Below are 15,349 nucleotides of genomic sequence, written 5' to 3' on the forward strand. Positions count from 1 at the left end.
ACATTCAGTATAATGAAGCATTTAAACATTAACAGGATAATCTCACATTTATGAAACTGTTCCTCTACTTAATTGAAGGGTATGCAAGATTTATCAAATTTAAAAAAATATATGCGTTATCTTCCCTACCTTTCCTTTAAGATTGTTAGGAAGTTCAGACAAGACAATGCATGTGAGAGTTCTGTGTGAATAGTAAGGCTGAAAAAATGGCACATAACTGTGAGCTGCTGCTGCTGCTATGTGGAAAAAGTCCTTGGAAACAATTTATAAAGCAATTTGGCTTATAAGAAACTCATAGGGATTTTTTCATCTAGTTTTGACAAAAATTCTGTGCAATGGGTATGAAGGTGGAATTCAGCAGTGGTGTACTTTGTTTTTTTTGTTTGTTTTAATTCATTAATTAATCTTATTTTTGGCTGCATTGGGTCTTCGTTGCTGCACGCGGGCTTTCTCTAGTTGCGGTGAGCAGGGGCTGCTCTTGGTTGCGGTGCACGGGCTTCTCATTGCGGTGGCTTCTCGTGTTGCGGAGCAAGGGCTCCAGGCACATGGGCTTCAGTAGTTGTGGCTTGCAGGCTCCAGAGCACAGGCTCAGTAGTTGTGGCGCACGGGCTTAGTTGCTCCACGGCATGTGGGATCTTCCCGGACCAGGGATCGAACCCGTGTCCCCTGCGTTGGCAGGCGGATTCTTAACCACCAGCAGTGGTGTACTTTGAACGTGGGCTTTAATGTAGGCAGAAGCACCCTGCGCCTTGGCTCCTCCACTACTTATTATCCAGACCAACTTCACTGTGTTAACATAACCAACCTGAGATATCCACCCTTAGAAAATAAGATTAAAACAAATCTCACTGGACTGCGAGGATGACCCAAGACAGTATCAGTTAAGCGCCAGGCACAGTACTTTACATGTGATAGATTCATAACATACGGCAAGTCTCCATTTGATAGACCAGAGCTCCTCAAAGTATGCCCCATGAACCAGTTCACAGTTACCAGTTCATGGTGAGAAAAGGTGCTTCTTCCAGAACAGAAAACGACATCACTAAGTTCACCATTTGGTTTCGCTGACTTCTTTTTTTCTCCATAGTAAGACTTTATCAATGAAGGAAGCCATGTGTTGATTTGCACGATGGTGCTGGCTTCTTATCTCATCCAGACCAATAACAAAACAGTTTATGGAATGTAAACTCACCCAGTTTATGGAACGTGGCCCAGTCCTTGGGCCACGCTCCGAGTCACACCGTTATAGAATCATAAAGGTTACTTTGCAGCCCATGGTGACACTAAGTAGCAGACACAGGCTCAACTGAGACCTTTTGAATACAAAGCAGATGCCTTTCCCACTATAACCCAGGGAAATCAGTGTGTGGGTCCCACTAAGACATCTTTTCCTAAAGGCACTGAAACAAAGAAAAAGGGCAATGCCCTGATTTTCTCTTTTGACAACTGATACCAGTCTCTTAAAGTGTTCAAATAGGACGCTGTCTCTGGAACTTAAAAATCACAAGAGGGGCTTCCCTGGTGGCGCAGTGGTTGAGAATCTGCCTGCCAATGCAGGGGACACGGGTTCGAGCCCTGGTCTGGGAAGATCCCACATGCCGCGGAGCGACTAAGCCCGTGAGCCACAACTACTGAGCCTGCGCATCTGGAGCCTGTGCTCCGCAACAAGAGAGGCCGCGATAGTGAGAGGCCCGCGCACCGTGATGAAGAGTGGCCCCCGCCTGCCGCAACTAGAGAAAGCCCTCGCACAGAAACGAAGACCCAACACAACTAAAAATAAAAATAAATAAATAAAAACATTTAAAAAAAAAAAAGGATTATACTAGCCTCATAAAATGAGCTGGCAAAAAAAAAAAAATCACAAGAGCATGAGCGTGTAGCATGCCTTTTTGGGCAACAAGCATTATCTCAAGATTAGCTTAATTAAGGTTTAAAAGCTGTTACCACACTTATAGCTCAGATATAGAGTCTGAAATAGATAGTCTCTCTCAAATGTTTAGAATGACAAAAACAGAAATGAAAAAAATAGATCAATTATATTGACTACTTACCAAGATTTAATCGTAAAACACCTAAAAGTCCATAAGCATCTAGAACTTTGGAGTATGTACTCTTGATTGCTTCTTTTTCTGCTGATGCTATAAAAATAAATAAATAAATATAGTTTTAGGATGAGAAAAAGGACCTGAAACATCAGATTCTATTTAGCTATAAAGCCAGAGTTTCAAGCAAAAATGTCCAAATCTAAATCTGATATTCTTAACATAAATGCATCGCATAAAATATTTTTTCAAACCAGTAACTTAACAGTTTTTCCCAAATAATTAACAAGTTACTCCAGGCCCATCTATTCACTAATCCATCCTCTCCTAAAGATCTGAAGTACTACCTTTAACAATATTCATATGTTTTTGAGGTTGCTTTTGAATTTTCTTCTGTGTCCCACTGATCTGTTCACCTACTCTAATACCAGGAACACTCTCTGTTATGGTATCCCCTATAGGACAACACCCAACTCCTTAACAAAGAATCTTCCAGAATCTGGCCTCAACATACCCTTTCTGCTTCATTTTTCATAACTCTCCTCTCCTTCCCACCCCCTGCATCTTAGGCTCCAATCAGATTAAACTCTCACTATGGCCCAAGCATGGTCTTTTACATTTCTGTACCTTTGCACAGCGATCTGGCTTTCTGCCTGAAAGACTCTACCCAACCTTTGCCTCTTGGCAAAATTCTATTCACCCTATAAAAACACAGGCACAAAGTCACTTTCTGGAAACCTTTCTTTACTCCTCCAGGCACAGGCCTTTCACAGAGCTCCCTCTTGACATTGCCCAAACATTTAAAATATACTCAACACTTGTCCTTCTCATTAGCCAGCCTGCTCCTTGAAGGCAGGAATTCTGTCCTATTCATCCTTTCATCCCTGACACTTAGTGCTTGACGCACAGAAGGCTACTAACGTTTAAATAATGAAAGCTAATAGCAATACTTGACCACAGAGTCTAGCAGAGGGGAAATTGTCAGTCTGGTCTTTGTCTGGATTGATTTCTTCTGCTATGAAGTTAATGTTATCTGCCAACGAATATAACCCACAGAATAATTTCCCTAGGACAGGCTATTGTGGTTATTCTATTCAGGAAAAACAAAACAAAACAAAACAAAAAAACAAATCCTGAAGCTTTAAAGGAAAATGCCTAGTTCTTAGCAAATACACTTATTAAAAATTGAACACAGAACCAAAGAAACATAAACCACAGCTAGTAACTCAATGGACGAGTACAAATACTACATTCTAAGGTCTACAAATCTGGAAAGGTATGAGCCTCTTTCTCATTCTATCCTTTCCCTTCCAGTTCTTTTCTTCTTTACTGCCTTCCCTTATCCACTCCCTACCCATACCCCACCAACTCACCTCTTAGCTGACTGGTTCACTCCTTATTTACCTCTTATCTCTTGCACTTACCCCTTTCCCCTTTCCTCATTCCTCTATGATCTGTACATGAATGATAGTATGTTATAAATTCTAATAAACTACATTCTGATACAGAATTATAGTACATTAAAAAAATTTATTCATTTATTTATTTATTTATGGCCGCGTTGGGTCTTCATTGCTGTGCACGGGCTTTCCTCTAGTTGAAGCAAGCGGGGTCTACTTTTCATTGCGGTGCGTGGGCTTCTCATTGCGGTGGCTTCTCTTGTTGCGAAGCACAGGCTCTAGGCACACGGGCTTCAGTAGCTGTGGTCTGCAGGCTCAGCAGTTGTGGCTCGCGGGCTCTAGAGCGCAGGCTCAGTCGTTGTGGCGCACGGGCTTAGTTGCTCTGTGGCATGTGGGATCTTCCCGGACCAGGGCTCGAACCCGTGTGCCCTGCATTGGCAGGCGGATTCTTAACCACTGCGCCACCAGGGAAGTCCCTCTCTGTCAATCTTTATTGCCAACAAAATGGCTATCTTCTCAGTCTACTGCTTTCCTAATATCCCATAGTACCCTGCATTAGAGCCCTTTTCCTTTGTTTTGAAGCTCTTCTCCAGGGTTCTACAGACCAGCTCACTTTCCCCGCCTGTCTCACCTCTTTTCAGACCATCTACTCTTATACTTCTTCCTAGTTATCCCACTTCTGCCTTTGAATGAGCTGTGCTCTGCTAGCTGGCAGCACAGGCTAAGACTGAAGGTCTCAGTCACTCAATTAGCTGGTACTGTCACAATTTTCTAGTATGTTCATTATTAGGGGTAGGTCTTTATCTTTATCAAACCACCCAGTATGAAGTTAGGGAGTGAGGAAGATTTCACCAAGCCACTAAAGTTATGGGGATTTGAATTTCATTCTGCATTCCTAGAGTTCCTATTATTATTACTGTACTATATATTTAGAGGACAGTTACTCCTAACACTCAGTGACAAGGAACACAGCTAGAAAACATCACAACATAAATTTTAATATTTTATAAAGTAAAATAGGAACTCCTTCCCCTAAATACTGCCTTGTTAAGAGTACCACATGTACAAAAGCAAACCTTAGAGAGGCTTGCTATATCTCTGATGATAGAAGGCATGGCTTCCAGGGCAAATACTATTCCAGAGTTTTACAGGTTACATGCTATATGCATTTCAAATACTATCACTAGTAGAGTAATACAGACGTTACTAGACGTATCTATCAGTTTTAGCAGCAGCCAGTTGGGTTCCAATACCAGCAGCTAGTAAGGGTTAAAAAGAAAATATATTTTTAATATTAAGTCATCGCCTTCCCTTAGAAAAGAGAAAGTCATTTTATAACAAATTACCCTGCAACAAAATGTTCTCTCTCTAATAATGCATAATAATTACCTTTTCATTAACTGTGCTCCAGACATGTGAATCTACCACGTCTTTCAGGCCCAAAGAAGACCCATCTATTAGACTGTCACCTGATTCAAACATGCAAACAAATGTCATGCTGCTTAGTTATTTGTGCTTTTGTATTATATTCTGAGACTCAAGAAACAGGACACACACACACAATTTAAACTAAAGTGCATATTCTTAGATAAAAGTATGCTAAAAGAAAAAAAAATGATTCAAAGAATAGATGAGATTTCGTTTTCCCTGCCAGGAATTTTTTTGGTTTCCCCTCAAAATATTAAATGAAAATTTTAAATGATTTTTTAGAGTGATGAATATTGTTTTAGCTGAGGTACTTGTATATTGTTTCTGTGATGATTAAGACAGTAGCTAACTAGTTACTGGGCTAGGTATTTTTCACGTGTTATTCAATTTTCACAAGCACGCCATGAGCAGAATTGCGACTATTTCCACTTGACATGAGGAAACAGGCTTAGAGAGATTACTAATTTGCTACTAACCTGTTTAAGCTTAAACAGAGTCAGAGAATGCAGCTTCATGAGGGAAGGGGCTTTGTCTAGCTCACCGTCCTATCCCCGGTGACCTAGCTCAGTGCCTGGCACCCAGGAGGGGTTCAGTAATTTATGTTCAATGAACTGGTGAATGCAATTTCAGAGCCATACGAACGTTTAACTCTAGACACTTCCAATTTCATAAAAGAAAACCACGTGTTTTCTTCTTAAATATTTCTAATCTGAAGGACTGCAGATGATTACCTATTTTTCCATTTACGCTTCAAAGGTTTGGGGTGAAGGGAAGGAGGTTCTTTGCAGGCTGTGAGAGTCTAGGTAGAGTAAGAAGGGTGGCCCTGTTCATGGAGTTGAAGTCAGAGGTGGGGAAAGAAAGCATCCACTTGGCGGGAGGAGCAGCCGGGAGGAGATGCTGAAGTCTGAGTGAGGAGGGTGGTGTCCATCCAGAGACAGTAGGAGTGGCCTGGCACGGGATGCTGGAGCTTGAGAGGGGTGGAGAAGGCAGGGTGCAGTGGAGGGAGCCCCAGGCAGGGTGCTGGAGCCCCACTGGGGTGAAGAAGGCAGCCACGCAGTGAAGGAGGCTGCAGGGGCAACAGGAGAGTGGTTATGCACAGGGGAATGATCAAAGACCACAGGAGTAGGCTTCTCACTGTCAGAGAAGGGAATTGCAAACATGGAAAGAGAGAAAACTAGAAAGGACACTGCAGCGATGATCAGAATTGGAGTTACCAGTATGAACTCACGGTTTTCTAGAGAGACAGACTGACAGAGATACAAATGGGTGGGTATAACTCTGTATGCATATACATATACATTTGTATGTTCTCCTTAGCTCTAGCCATTGACAGGACCATGACCAGCAATACCCCAATAACAAACAGCACACCTAGCACCCAGATCTTGCCTTCTAATACCATTCTCCACTAAAAGGAACTAGGACTCCTTGGAGAAACAGCAAATTCCAGGGGAAGGGCAGGGACAAGATGAGCCTATAACATGTTTCTGCACCAGAAAGTAAGGGAGTGTTCAAAGAATGATGGTGGCATGTTACAAAAATGCGGAAGCCGGCTTAAAGGGGCTTCTTCTACTGGTGAAATCTGGGACAATTTGAGCATCAAAATAAATTATAAGAGTAACAGATTACAACCCACTGAATAAACCCATAAACTGAAAGTTTGAAGAGCAATGGGACCATACATAGTCTCAAAGTACCTCACCTCCAAACACTTATTAATTATGAAGGAAAAAAGAGCCAGCCAGAGACACCTGGCAGACACCACCTTAACCCAAGTAATCCAAGTGAACACCAACAGTAATGGGACAAGTCAAGATTGTGTCAACTGACAGGATACAATGAAAAGAACACAACAGCACTTCTGTAATATTCCTGCCAAGATAACCTCAATCTGAGCATGAGGAACCATCAGACAAACCCAGAGTGAGGGACATTCTATAAAACAACTGGCCTTCATCTTCAAAAGTTTTATGGTCATAAACGTCAAAGACTGAGAAACTTTTCCGCATTTAAGGAGACTAAAGAGACATGATAACTAAATAAAATGTACAAAATTCAACTGGATCTTTTTTGCTACGAAAGACATTGTTGGGACAACTGATGAACTTAAATGGAGTCTGAGGATTAGACAGCAGTAAGGTACCAATGTTAATTTTTTGATGGTTATATTGTAGTTATGTAGGTGAATACCTTTCTAGGAAATATGTAATAAAGTATTTGGGGGTGACAGGGTACCTTGTTGGCAACTTAGTAGTCTTAAATAGTTCAGAAAAAAAAAAGTTCTTTTGTACTGAACTTCAACTTTTCCATATATTTGAAATTTAAAAATTTCAAAAAAATTTCTTAATGTAGCCAGCAAAAATAACTTTCAAAATACATGTGCATATTCCTAAGTTATGAAGCTTTTTTCTCTAAATGGCATGAAGATAAACTCTTATAATACCATTTTATTCCTTCCCCATATATATTTTTTTAAATTGGGGGAAAAAGATTCCCTTCTTTTATGAAACTCCATGAAATACAGAGAAATATATGATTAGGAGGGATCTAATTAAATTATTGTCCCACTTCTCTGGTAATTTAATTCTAAAAAATAATTTGAGATTCCTCCACTACAAAGAGATTACTTAAAATAAGAAAGCCATGGGACTTCCCTGGTGGCACAGTGGTTAAGAATCCACCTGCCAATGCAGGGACACAGGTTCGAGCCCTGGTCTGGGAAGATCCCACATGCCGTGGAGCAACTAAGCCCGTGCGCCACAACGACTGAGCCTGCGCTCTAGAGCCCGCAAGCCACAACTACTGAGCCCGCGAGCCACAACTACTGAAGCCCACGCGCCTAGAGCCTGTGCTCCACAACAAAGACAAGCCACCGCAATGAGAAGCCTGTGCACCACAATGAAGAGTAGCCCCTGCTCGCCGCAACTAGAGAAAGTCCGCGCGCAGCAACAAAGACCCAACGCAGCCAAAAATAAATTAATTTTAAAAAAGAAAGAAAGCCATAACACTTTAAAATAACGTGTATAACCTTTAGATAAAACACAGCATTTGTAACGACTTTACTCAATCCATCCCCATCTTTCTTTTTCCCTTAATACTCTCCCCTTGCATCCCAGGCTTTAGCCAAAATGAGTAACTTGTTCCCCTCCTACAGGCTCCATGTTCTTTCCCCTCCCTCCCCTCTCTTTTGTTGTTCACCACGTTCTCTCCATCCCGAATACTTGTTAGCCAACTTTGTGTTTCCAAATATTACCCACCTTTCAATACCTAACAAAAAATGCTGCTTTCTTCCTGAAGTTTCCTCTGATTACTCTGGCTGGAAGGAAATCTCTTTCTTCTCTTTACTTTATACCACAGACACTTGTCTACTAGTAGCAATAGAAACTAAGTCTTATTTCTTTATATCTCAACACGATGCCCACCTAACACAGAGACTCTAAACACTGCAGCTATTGATTAAGTATTCATCTAATAGACAAAAATAAATTGAGAGGTTTTGGCACAAAAGGGAATGTTTTGTAAGTTTTAAAATAATACATAAGGGGAATTCCCTGGCAATCCAGTGGTTAGGACTCTGCGCTTTCACTGCAGGGGGCCTGGGTTCAATCCCTGGTCCAGGAACTAAGATCCTACAAGCCACACAGCACAGTCAAAAATAGTAATAATAATAATTTTTTTTTAAATAAAAAAATTTAAAAATTTTTTTTAAAAACTTAAAAATAAATAAATAAAATAATACACAAAAAGATAAACATTTTATCTTACCACTGATAGCATTTGAATGCCTTCATTATTGAAGTTTAACAGCTCCTCATAGTGATGTCTGGAAATTTTCAAATGTGACGTCTGTGGTGGGGTGTGAAGGTGAGGATGGGAAAATGGGCACTGTTAAATGACTGTTAACCAGGGTGTAAGCTGTGGAGTGTATAAAATGGCAGGGGGTGCAGAGAGCTCAGAGGAAACAATGAGCAGAAATGAAAGTTCAGGAAACATGGTGATACGGAAGTTCAGGCTACTCACTCTCCTGTTAGTGCTGTCTTTCAAGGTTATCTACTGCGCTTCCCATGAGGGCAACAGCCTGCTTTTTGAAAGAGAAGTGGTTTGTTTTTCCTCCTTTTCATGTTGTTATTAAACAAACGAAACGCTAGGAAAAACAAACCTTTCTTTTTACAAGTGACTGATTTCTAACCACGGGTAGGTAGGAATAGCCAAGAAGCCCATTGTTTTAGGAGTCATTCTGAGCCTATCAAGATCTTGAGCAGTTCAGCTGAGGTAAGGAGGGCAACATGTCTTCAGCTCATTTGTTAAGCCCGGAAGGTAAGACAGAGCCTGGCTTCTGAAGTTACTGCTATGACACCTCAGGCATCAACAGTAACTAACCCCCTCCTTATTTTCCTTATTTTAACTGGAAAAACTTTTCTTCTCATGTCACGTTCAACACTATCTTTCATTCATCCTTTAAATCTTAGTCATCAATCTAGTGCAAATGTGCATTTCCTGAGAACACAGAGCTATCTTAAGCGTAAATTTATAATTATAGCTCTATTTTTAAACATATCCTCACGTCATTAGAACTGATCATCTGAAGGCCCTCTGAATCTACTCCTAGTGAATATATGAATATGAATCAGGTCATAGAAAAGAATTTAAAGCAAAATAAAATATGTGCCATAAACATTTATTCTCATAAAAATATTTATGGATGAAATTAAATGATGTCCACTGTTTACTTCAAAATAAACAGTGGTGGTGGAGGGGGGGAGATAGCAGATAAGGGATATAGATAAACACAAGCGTCTGTGATTGGACTTCCCTGGTGGCACAGTGGTTAAGAATCCGCCTGCCAATGCAGGGGACACGGGTTCGAGCCCTGGTCCGGGAAGATCCCACATGCCGAGGAGCAACTAAGCCCGTGTGCTACAACTACTGAGCCTGCGCTCTAGAGCCTGCGAGCCACAACTACTGAGCCCGCACACCACAACTACTGAAGCCCGCGCACGTAGAGCCCGTGCTCTTCAGCAAGAGAAGCCACCGCAATGAGAAGCCTGCGCACCGCAACGAAGGGTAGCCCCTGCTCACCGCAACTAGAGAAAGCCTGCGCGCAGCAACAAAGACCCAACGCTGCCAAAAATAAATAAATAAATAAATATATTTTTTAAAGTGTCTGTGATAATCGCTGAGGTTGGCTGGCAGATACATGGGAATCAACGACACTATCCTCTCTTCTTTGATGTATGTTTGATACTTCCCCAGATAAAATTTACTCTGACAACATTCTTTGGTATCCTGGATAAACTGAGAGAGGAGACAAGACAAGATAACCTGGCCAGTCAGTGGGAGAGGACAGGCTGCTCGGATTCTAAGTGATCTGAGAGGTATTTTCCTCCAAGTAGGCAAAAGTTCAATGGGCACTAGGACTTTTATAAACTTGAAAGGGAGCAATAAGTTCTACAGCATTGAGAATGGCCCCATGGCCTGCTCTTCCCAAGGCTATCATATATTCATCAAATAATAGATATATAACAAATCGGGAAAGAAGCAGACTCGGCAATTATAGAATGGAGAGCCCAAGAAGGGTAAATATTGCTAATACTCTGTCACAAATGTTTTCCTTACATTCATCCGAAATAAATTAGCTTTCATATCCTCCTCTGTCAAACTTGTAGCTGGAAAATCATAAGCTTACCTTTACCTGTCATCACAGAAGGAGTTAAGAAGTCTTTAAAACTACGTAAAGCCACGAGCTAGTGATATCCCACAACTTAATACAGATAACTTATTCATTATTTTAGCTCTGTGCCTGTTTCAGAGTTTTTTAACTGAACAAATTCATGACTGAAGGCAGGCCTAATCTACGTCTCCTATTTAAACTACAGGAAAGTAATGAAAATAGAAGCTATAGAGATTATCTATTTATAGACTACAGAAAACACTCAGAGTATAAATATATCGATTGTTCTCTATCAAAATTTAACACACCTATTGTTCTCTATCACATTACTCAACACCTTTTTTTGCTGGATTGGCTTATTTTATAGCACTCTGTCATATGACATAGCTGGCATTACTCAGCATTTTTGGTGTTACACCCGCCCTTCTCAAATGAGAAGTTAAGGCAACTAAGATAAGAAACAAAAGATCAGGCTACAGAAATTCAGATGAAAACATAATCATATGCCTATTTCTTGATTTTCATGAGTTGTGACTCTAAAATACAGGCTTATTAAACATAGGATAATTGCAACACGATGGTCACGCCTGCCTTGCTAACTCTACCATCTGAATGGAAAGAAATAAAATTAACTTATTATCTAAGACATTCAGATAAATAAAAAGTCATTTCTTTAAAAACTTAAATGGTATTTTGAGGATTAAATTTAAATGTAGATTTCTCTAACTTCTGATGAATTAATATTTCAAACTAAATAATTACGCTACCCACTGAAGGTCCTGCCATCCAAGGTCAACATTCTGCTGTGGCTCAAACCTTCCAGGTGGGAACAGACTGTCTTTCCTTAGCTGATGATACAGAAGACCAAGCTGAAGAAAGCCAGTAAGAATATGAAAACAGGATTACAAATTAGCACGACCTTCCTAGAAACACAATTTGCCTGTGGTTCCATGCACCGCAGTTTGTGGCCGGCTTATTTGCATGCAGGTACAACTCTGGTGTAGAAGCAGAGATCCTCTAGTCAGAGGATCCTTGAGATCGTGCAGTCCAAGCTACTCATTTTCAGAAGAAAAAGACTAGAGGTTAGGTGATTCGTCCAAGATCATATAACCAGCTGGTGGTAAAGACTCTTTCCATTTCATTACACATAAAGAGAAAATTATTTTAAAGGAAAAAGGTTTTCTTTGTATTAGTAAATAACTAAAATTCCAGCTGAAACATACTCAGCTATCCAAATTAGTGTTCTATTTAAACTGCACATCCCAATCTTGGCAACATTTCAAAATAAAAATAACCTTTCACCCATTTGTGCAACAAGTATTTACTGAATGCCTACCATATACCAGGATCCTGGCAAAGTTCTAGGAATTAAAAAAGTCAGTGCCCCAATACCTTCCACTGGGAAGACAGGCATTATAAAATCATACACCTGCAAAATTATAAATTATACTAAGTAGAGTGATGGAATTCCAACAGACTGCAACAGGAGGACCTAATCTCAAATTGTTTGTGGGGGAAGGCGTTGGTTAGAATAGGCCGGCCTGCCTGCAGAAGTGACCTTTAAGTTGAAACCTGAAAAATAAACAGGAAGTTAGCCAAATTAAGAGTGCAGGTAAAAGTGTTCCAGACAACATCCACATACCCTACGACCAGAAATTCCATTCCTAAGAAAATATCCAACAGAAATATGTATGTATGTGCACCAAAAAACATGTAAAAGGATATTCATACTAGTATCATTTATAATAGGAAAAATTGGAAATAAAGCAAATGTCAACAGAATAGTGGAATATTCATACAATGGAATACTACATAGCAATGAAAATGAATAAACTACTGCTATATGCTACAACATGCATGATCTCCCATATTTAACACTGAATGAAAGAATCTGGGCACAACAGAATACATACTGAATGATTCCATTTATGTTAAGTTGAAAACCAGATGAAACTAACCTATGAGGTAAGAAGTCAGGACAGTGATTATCTTTGCAGATCATGATGGAGATAATAATTGGAAAGGAACATGACAGAATCTTCTGGAGAGCCAGCAATAATGTTCTGTTCTCGACCTGGTAGTGGTAACATGAATATGTTCACTCTGTAATAAGCCACCAAGTCGAACATTTATCATTTATGTACTTTTCCACGTGTGCGAACAAGTTTATCTTTAAAAATAAAATCCTGAGCAGAAGGAACAGCTTTTGTGAAGACCCTGAGACCAGAAAGAAGTTGATACATTCAGAACTAAAAAAAAAAAAAGGGCCAATGTGGCTGGAACACAGAAACCAACAGACAGTACAGTGTAAGACTGAAGAGGGAGACGGACTCGATTTTATTGCAGGTCATTTTAAAGAGTTTGGATTTTAAGTTCAGTGACCAACCACTGAAGGGTATTAAGCAGGGGAATAATAAAATCTAAACTGTGTATTTAAGAACACTGGAGAGTGGGTAGGGGGAGTGGAAGCAGGGAGACCATTTAAGGAGGCTATTATAAAGGTCCATGAAAGAGACTGCAGTGGCTTGAGTGGTGTAGAACCAGCTGAAACGGTGAACTGCGTGGATTCTCAATGAAATTAGGAGGTTGAGTTGACGGTACGCGGTAATGGAGTGAATGTGTGAAATGAGAGAGAAGGAGGTGTAGAGGGTGATTCTTAAGTTCTGGTTTAAGCAGCTAGGTGGATAGAGAGCAATCCCCTGAGATAAGGAAGACTGAAGGAGAGCAGATTTGAAGGAATGCAGTGGTCAAGGTGACCATCGACCCAGTACCTGTGCCCACCCTCCCTTACTATGTAGCCATGGTACAGGTGGGGTTTTATGGGAACTCAAACAATCACAGAAATTTCTACCTTCTTTTGCCAATCATCTGCCCAACCCAAGTAGCACCTGATATCCCTGTAGCCACAGTAGTTGGTTCAGGAATGGACACAAAACTCAAACAAGGGGGACTGCATTTTCATTTTGTAGGTTCTAACCCATTTTCTCAGTTTGAAAAAAATTGGATCTCAACTGTGCCATCCAAAATAAAAAATTATTCTACCCAGCTCTGCATCAGTCCCACACAGCTTTGCAACATCTACAAATCTGATAACGACCTTTCTACCCCATTCTCCAAGAAAATAATCAAATTGTGAAACAAGATAGGCCAAAGTCATATCCCCAGCGTTGACCAAGACAGACCACTAACGAGCACTAATGTACAACCAGTTAGGAATTTACTTAATAATAAGATTCAGGACTTCTCTGATGGCCCAGTGGTTAAGACTCCGCGCCCCCAATGCAGGGATCCTGGGTTCAATCCCTGATCAGGGAACTAGATCCCACATGCATGCCGCAACTGAAAGATCCGCGTGCTGCAACGAAGAGCCTGTGTGCCGCAACTAAGACCCGGCACAGCCAAATACATAAATAAATGAATAAAATATATATTTTTTAATTTAAAAAATAAATAATAAGATTCATCCTGCCTATACTTTGAACATGGTCCACAGGATATTAAAAGGCTGTTTATCTACCTTTCAGTAAGGTATTCAACAGACGACAGCAATCCTATGGTCGGCTAGTGAACAAAATGAAACATAACCCATAATAAATATTTATTGCAAAGACCTAGTTTATATAAGCATACACACTTTATAAAGTTATGTAAGAAGACTATAATAAAAGGGAAGAAGAGAGAATTTTAATAACATTCAGTATGTTTTAGCCAATAATTTAATAAGAAGTATTTTGTTTTTTATTTTTTCTTTTAACTAAGTTATCTTAAAATCATCCAGGAGTGTAAAGAGTACATAAATTCTTCCAGCCTGAACTGAGGGAGTAATTAAATAGGTGTCCAGTTGACCACTAAGAGTTAATGCACCTCTCCAAATGCCAAATGTACTCACAGTAATTTGATTAGTTCATTAGCTATGAAATGCACTCCAATGTGAATGCATTGCTCATATCGTGTAACATTACAGAGGAATAACAATGGCTTTCACTTGCAAAATCTATTTTAGTGGAAAAAGATAAAACACAAATTCTTATTAACAACCATTTAAAAACTCAAGCAAATTTAAACTGTCACCAGTAAAAACATGATATGCAATTTTTAAAGATATACCTCCTTTTGGCACTCTGCTTACAAGACTAACCCCAATTGCACTAATCCATTCCACTCTTTCTGCCTCTTTCAAGCTTAGAGTTAAAACATAACTAAGTAACAAAATGTAACGATTCAGACTTTACAACCTCAAAATTTCTGAATGTATTGGCACTAGATGCAAAGAAAAGCAATACTATTTAAATTGCTACTCATATAATTGGCTCATTTTTTTAATCATCTGAACATCTAAAAGTCTTTACATCATCTTTGTTTGTGACTGGGTACAGAATTCTAGGTGGACAGTTTCAGGGTGGTTGTTGTTTTTTCCATTTCAGTACATTAAAGATCTAGCTCTTTCTCATCTGGCTTGGACTGTTTCTGAAGTCTATCATGATTTGTATCTTCCTTCTTCTACATTTATATCTTTTTTTTTTTCTTTCCTGGGCTGTTTTTAGGATTTTTCTCTACGTCACCAGTTTTAAGCAATTTGATCACATATTTGGGTGTAGTTCTTTCTCTTCATGGTTCTTCTGCTTGGGGTTCATTTAGCTTCTTGGATCCGTGAATTTATAGTTTTCATCAATTTTGGAAACTTGTCAGCCATTATTTCTTCAAATATTTTCCTGCTCCACCCCCTTCCTTCTAGGATTCCAACTGCACATACATATTGGGCCACTTGAAGTTGTCCCACAGCCCTCTGATGCTCTGTTTATCTATTT

General features: G+C 39.8%; 1 protein-coding gene across 8 annotated transcripts in view; it reads right to left on the reverse strand.

The window, feature by feature from the left end:
* Positions 1 to 15,349, reverse strand: part of SYNJ1 (synaptojanin 1) — an 85,933-nt gene that overhangs the window by 61,159 nt on the left and 9,425 nt on the right. For all 8 annotated transcript variants that reach the window (XM_036850106.1, XM_036850107.1, XM_036850113.1 and 5 more), the window contains exon 3: positions 2,052 to 2,138. In XM_036850106.1, coding sequence (XP_036706001.1) covers positions 2,052 to 2,138 — 87 coding nt within the window. The remainder of the gene's footprint in view (positions 1 to 2,051; positions 2,139 to 15,349) is intronic.

Source organism: Balaenoptera musculus, chromosome 4 (assembly GCF_009873245.2).
Source record: "Balaenoptera musculus isolate JJ_BM4_2016_0621 chromosome 4, mBalMus1.pri.v3, whole genome shotgun sequence".
NCBI classification, from domain to species: Eukaryota; Metazoa; Chordata; class Mammalia; order Artiodactyla; family Balaenopteridae; genus Balaenoptera; species Balaenoptera musculus.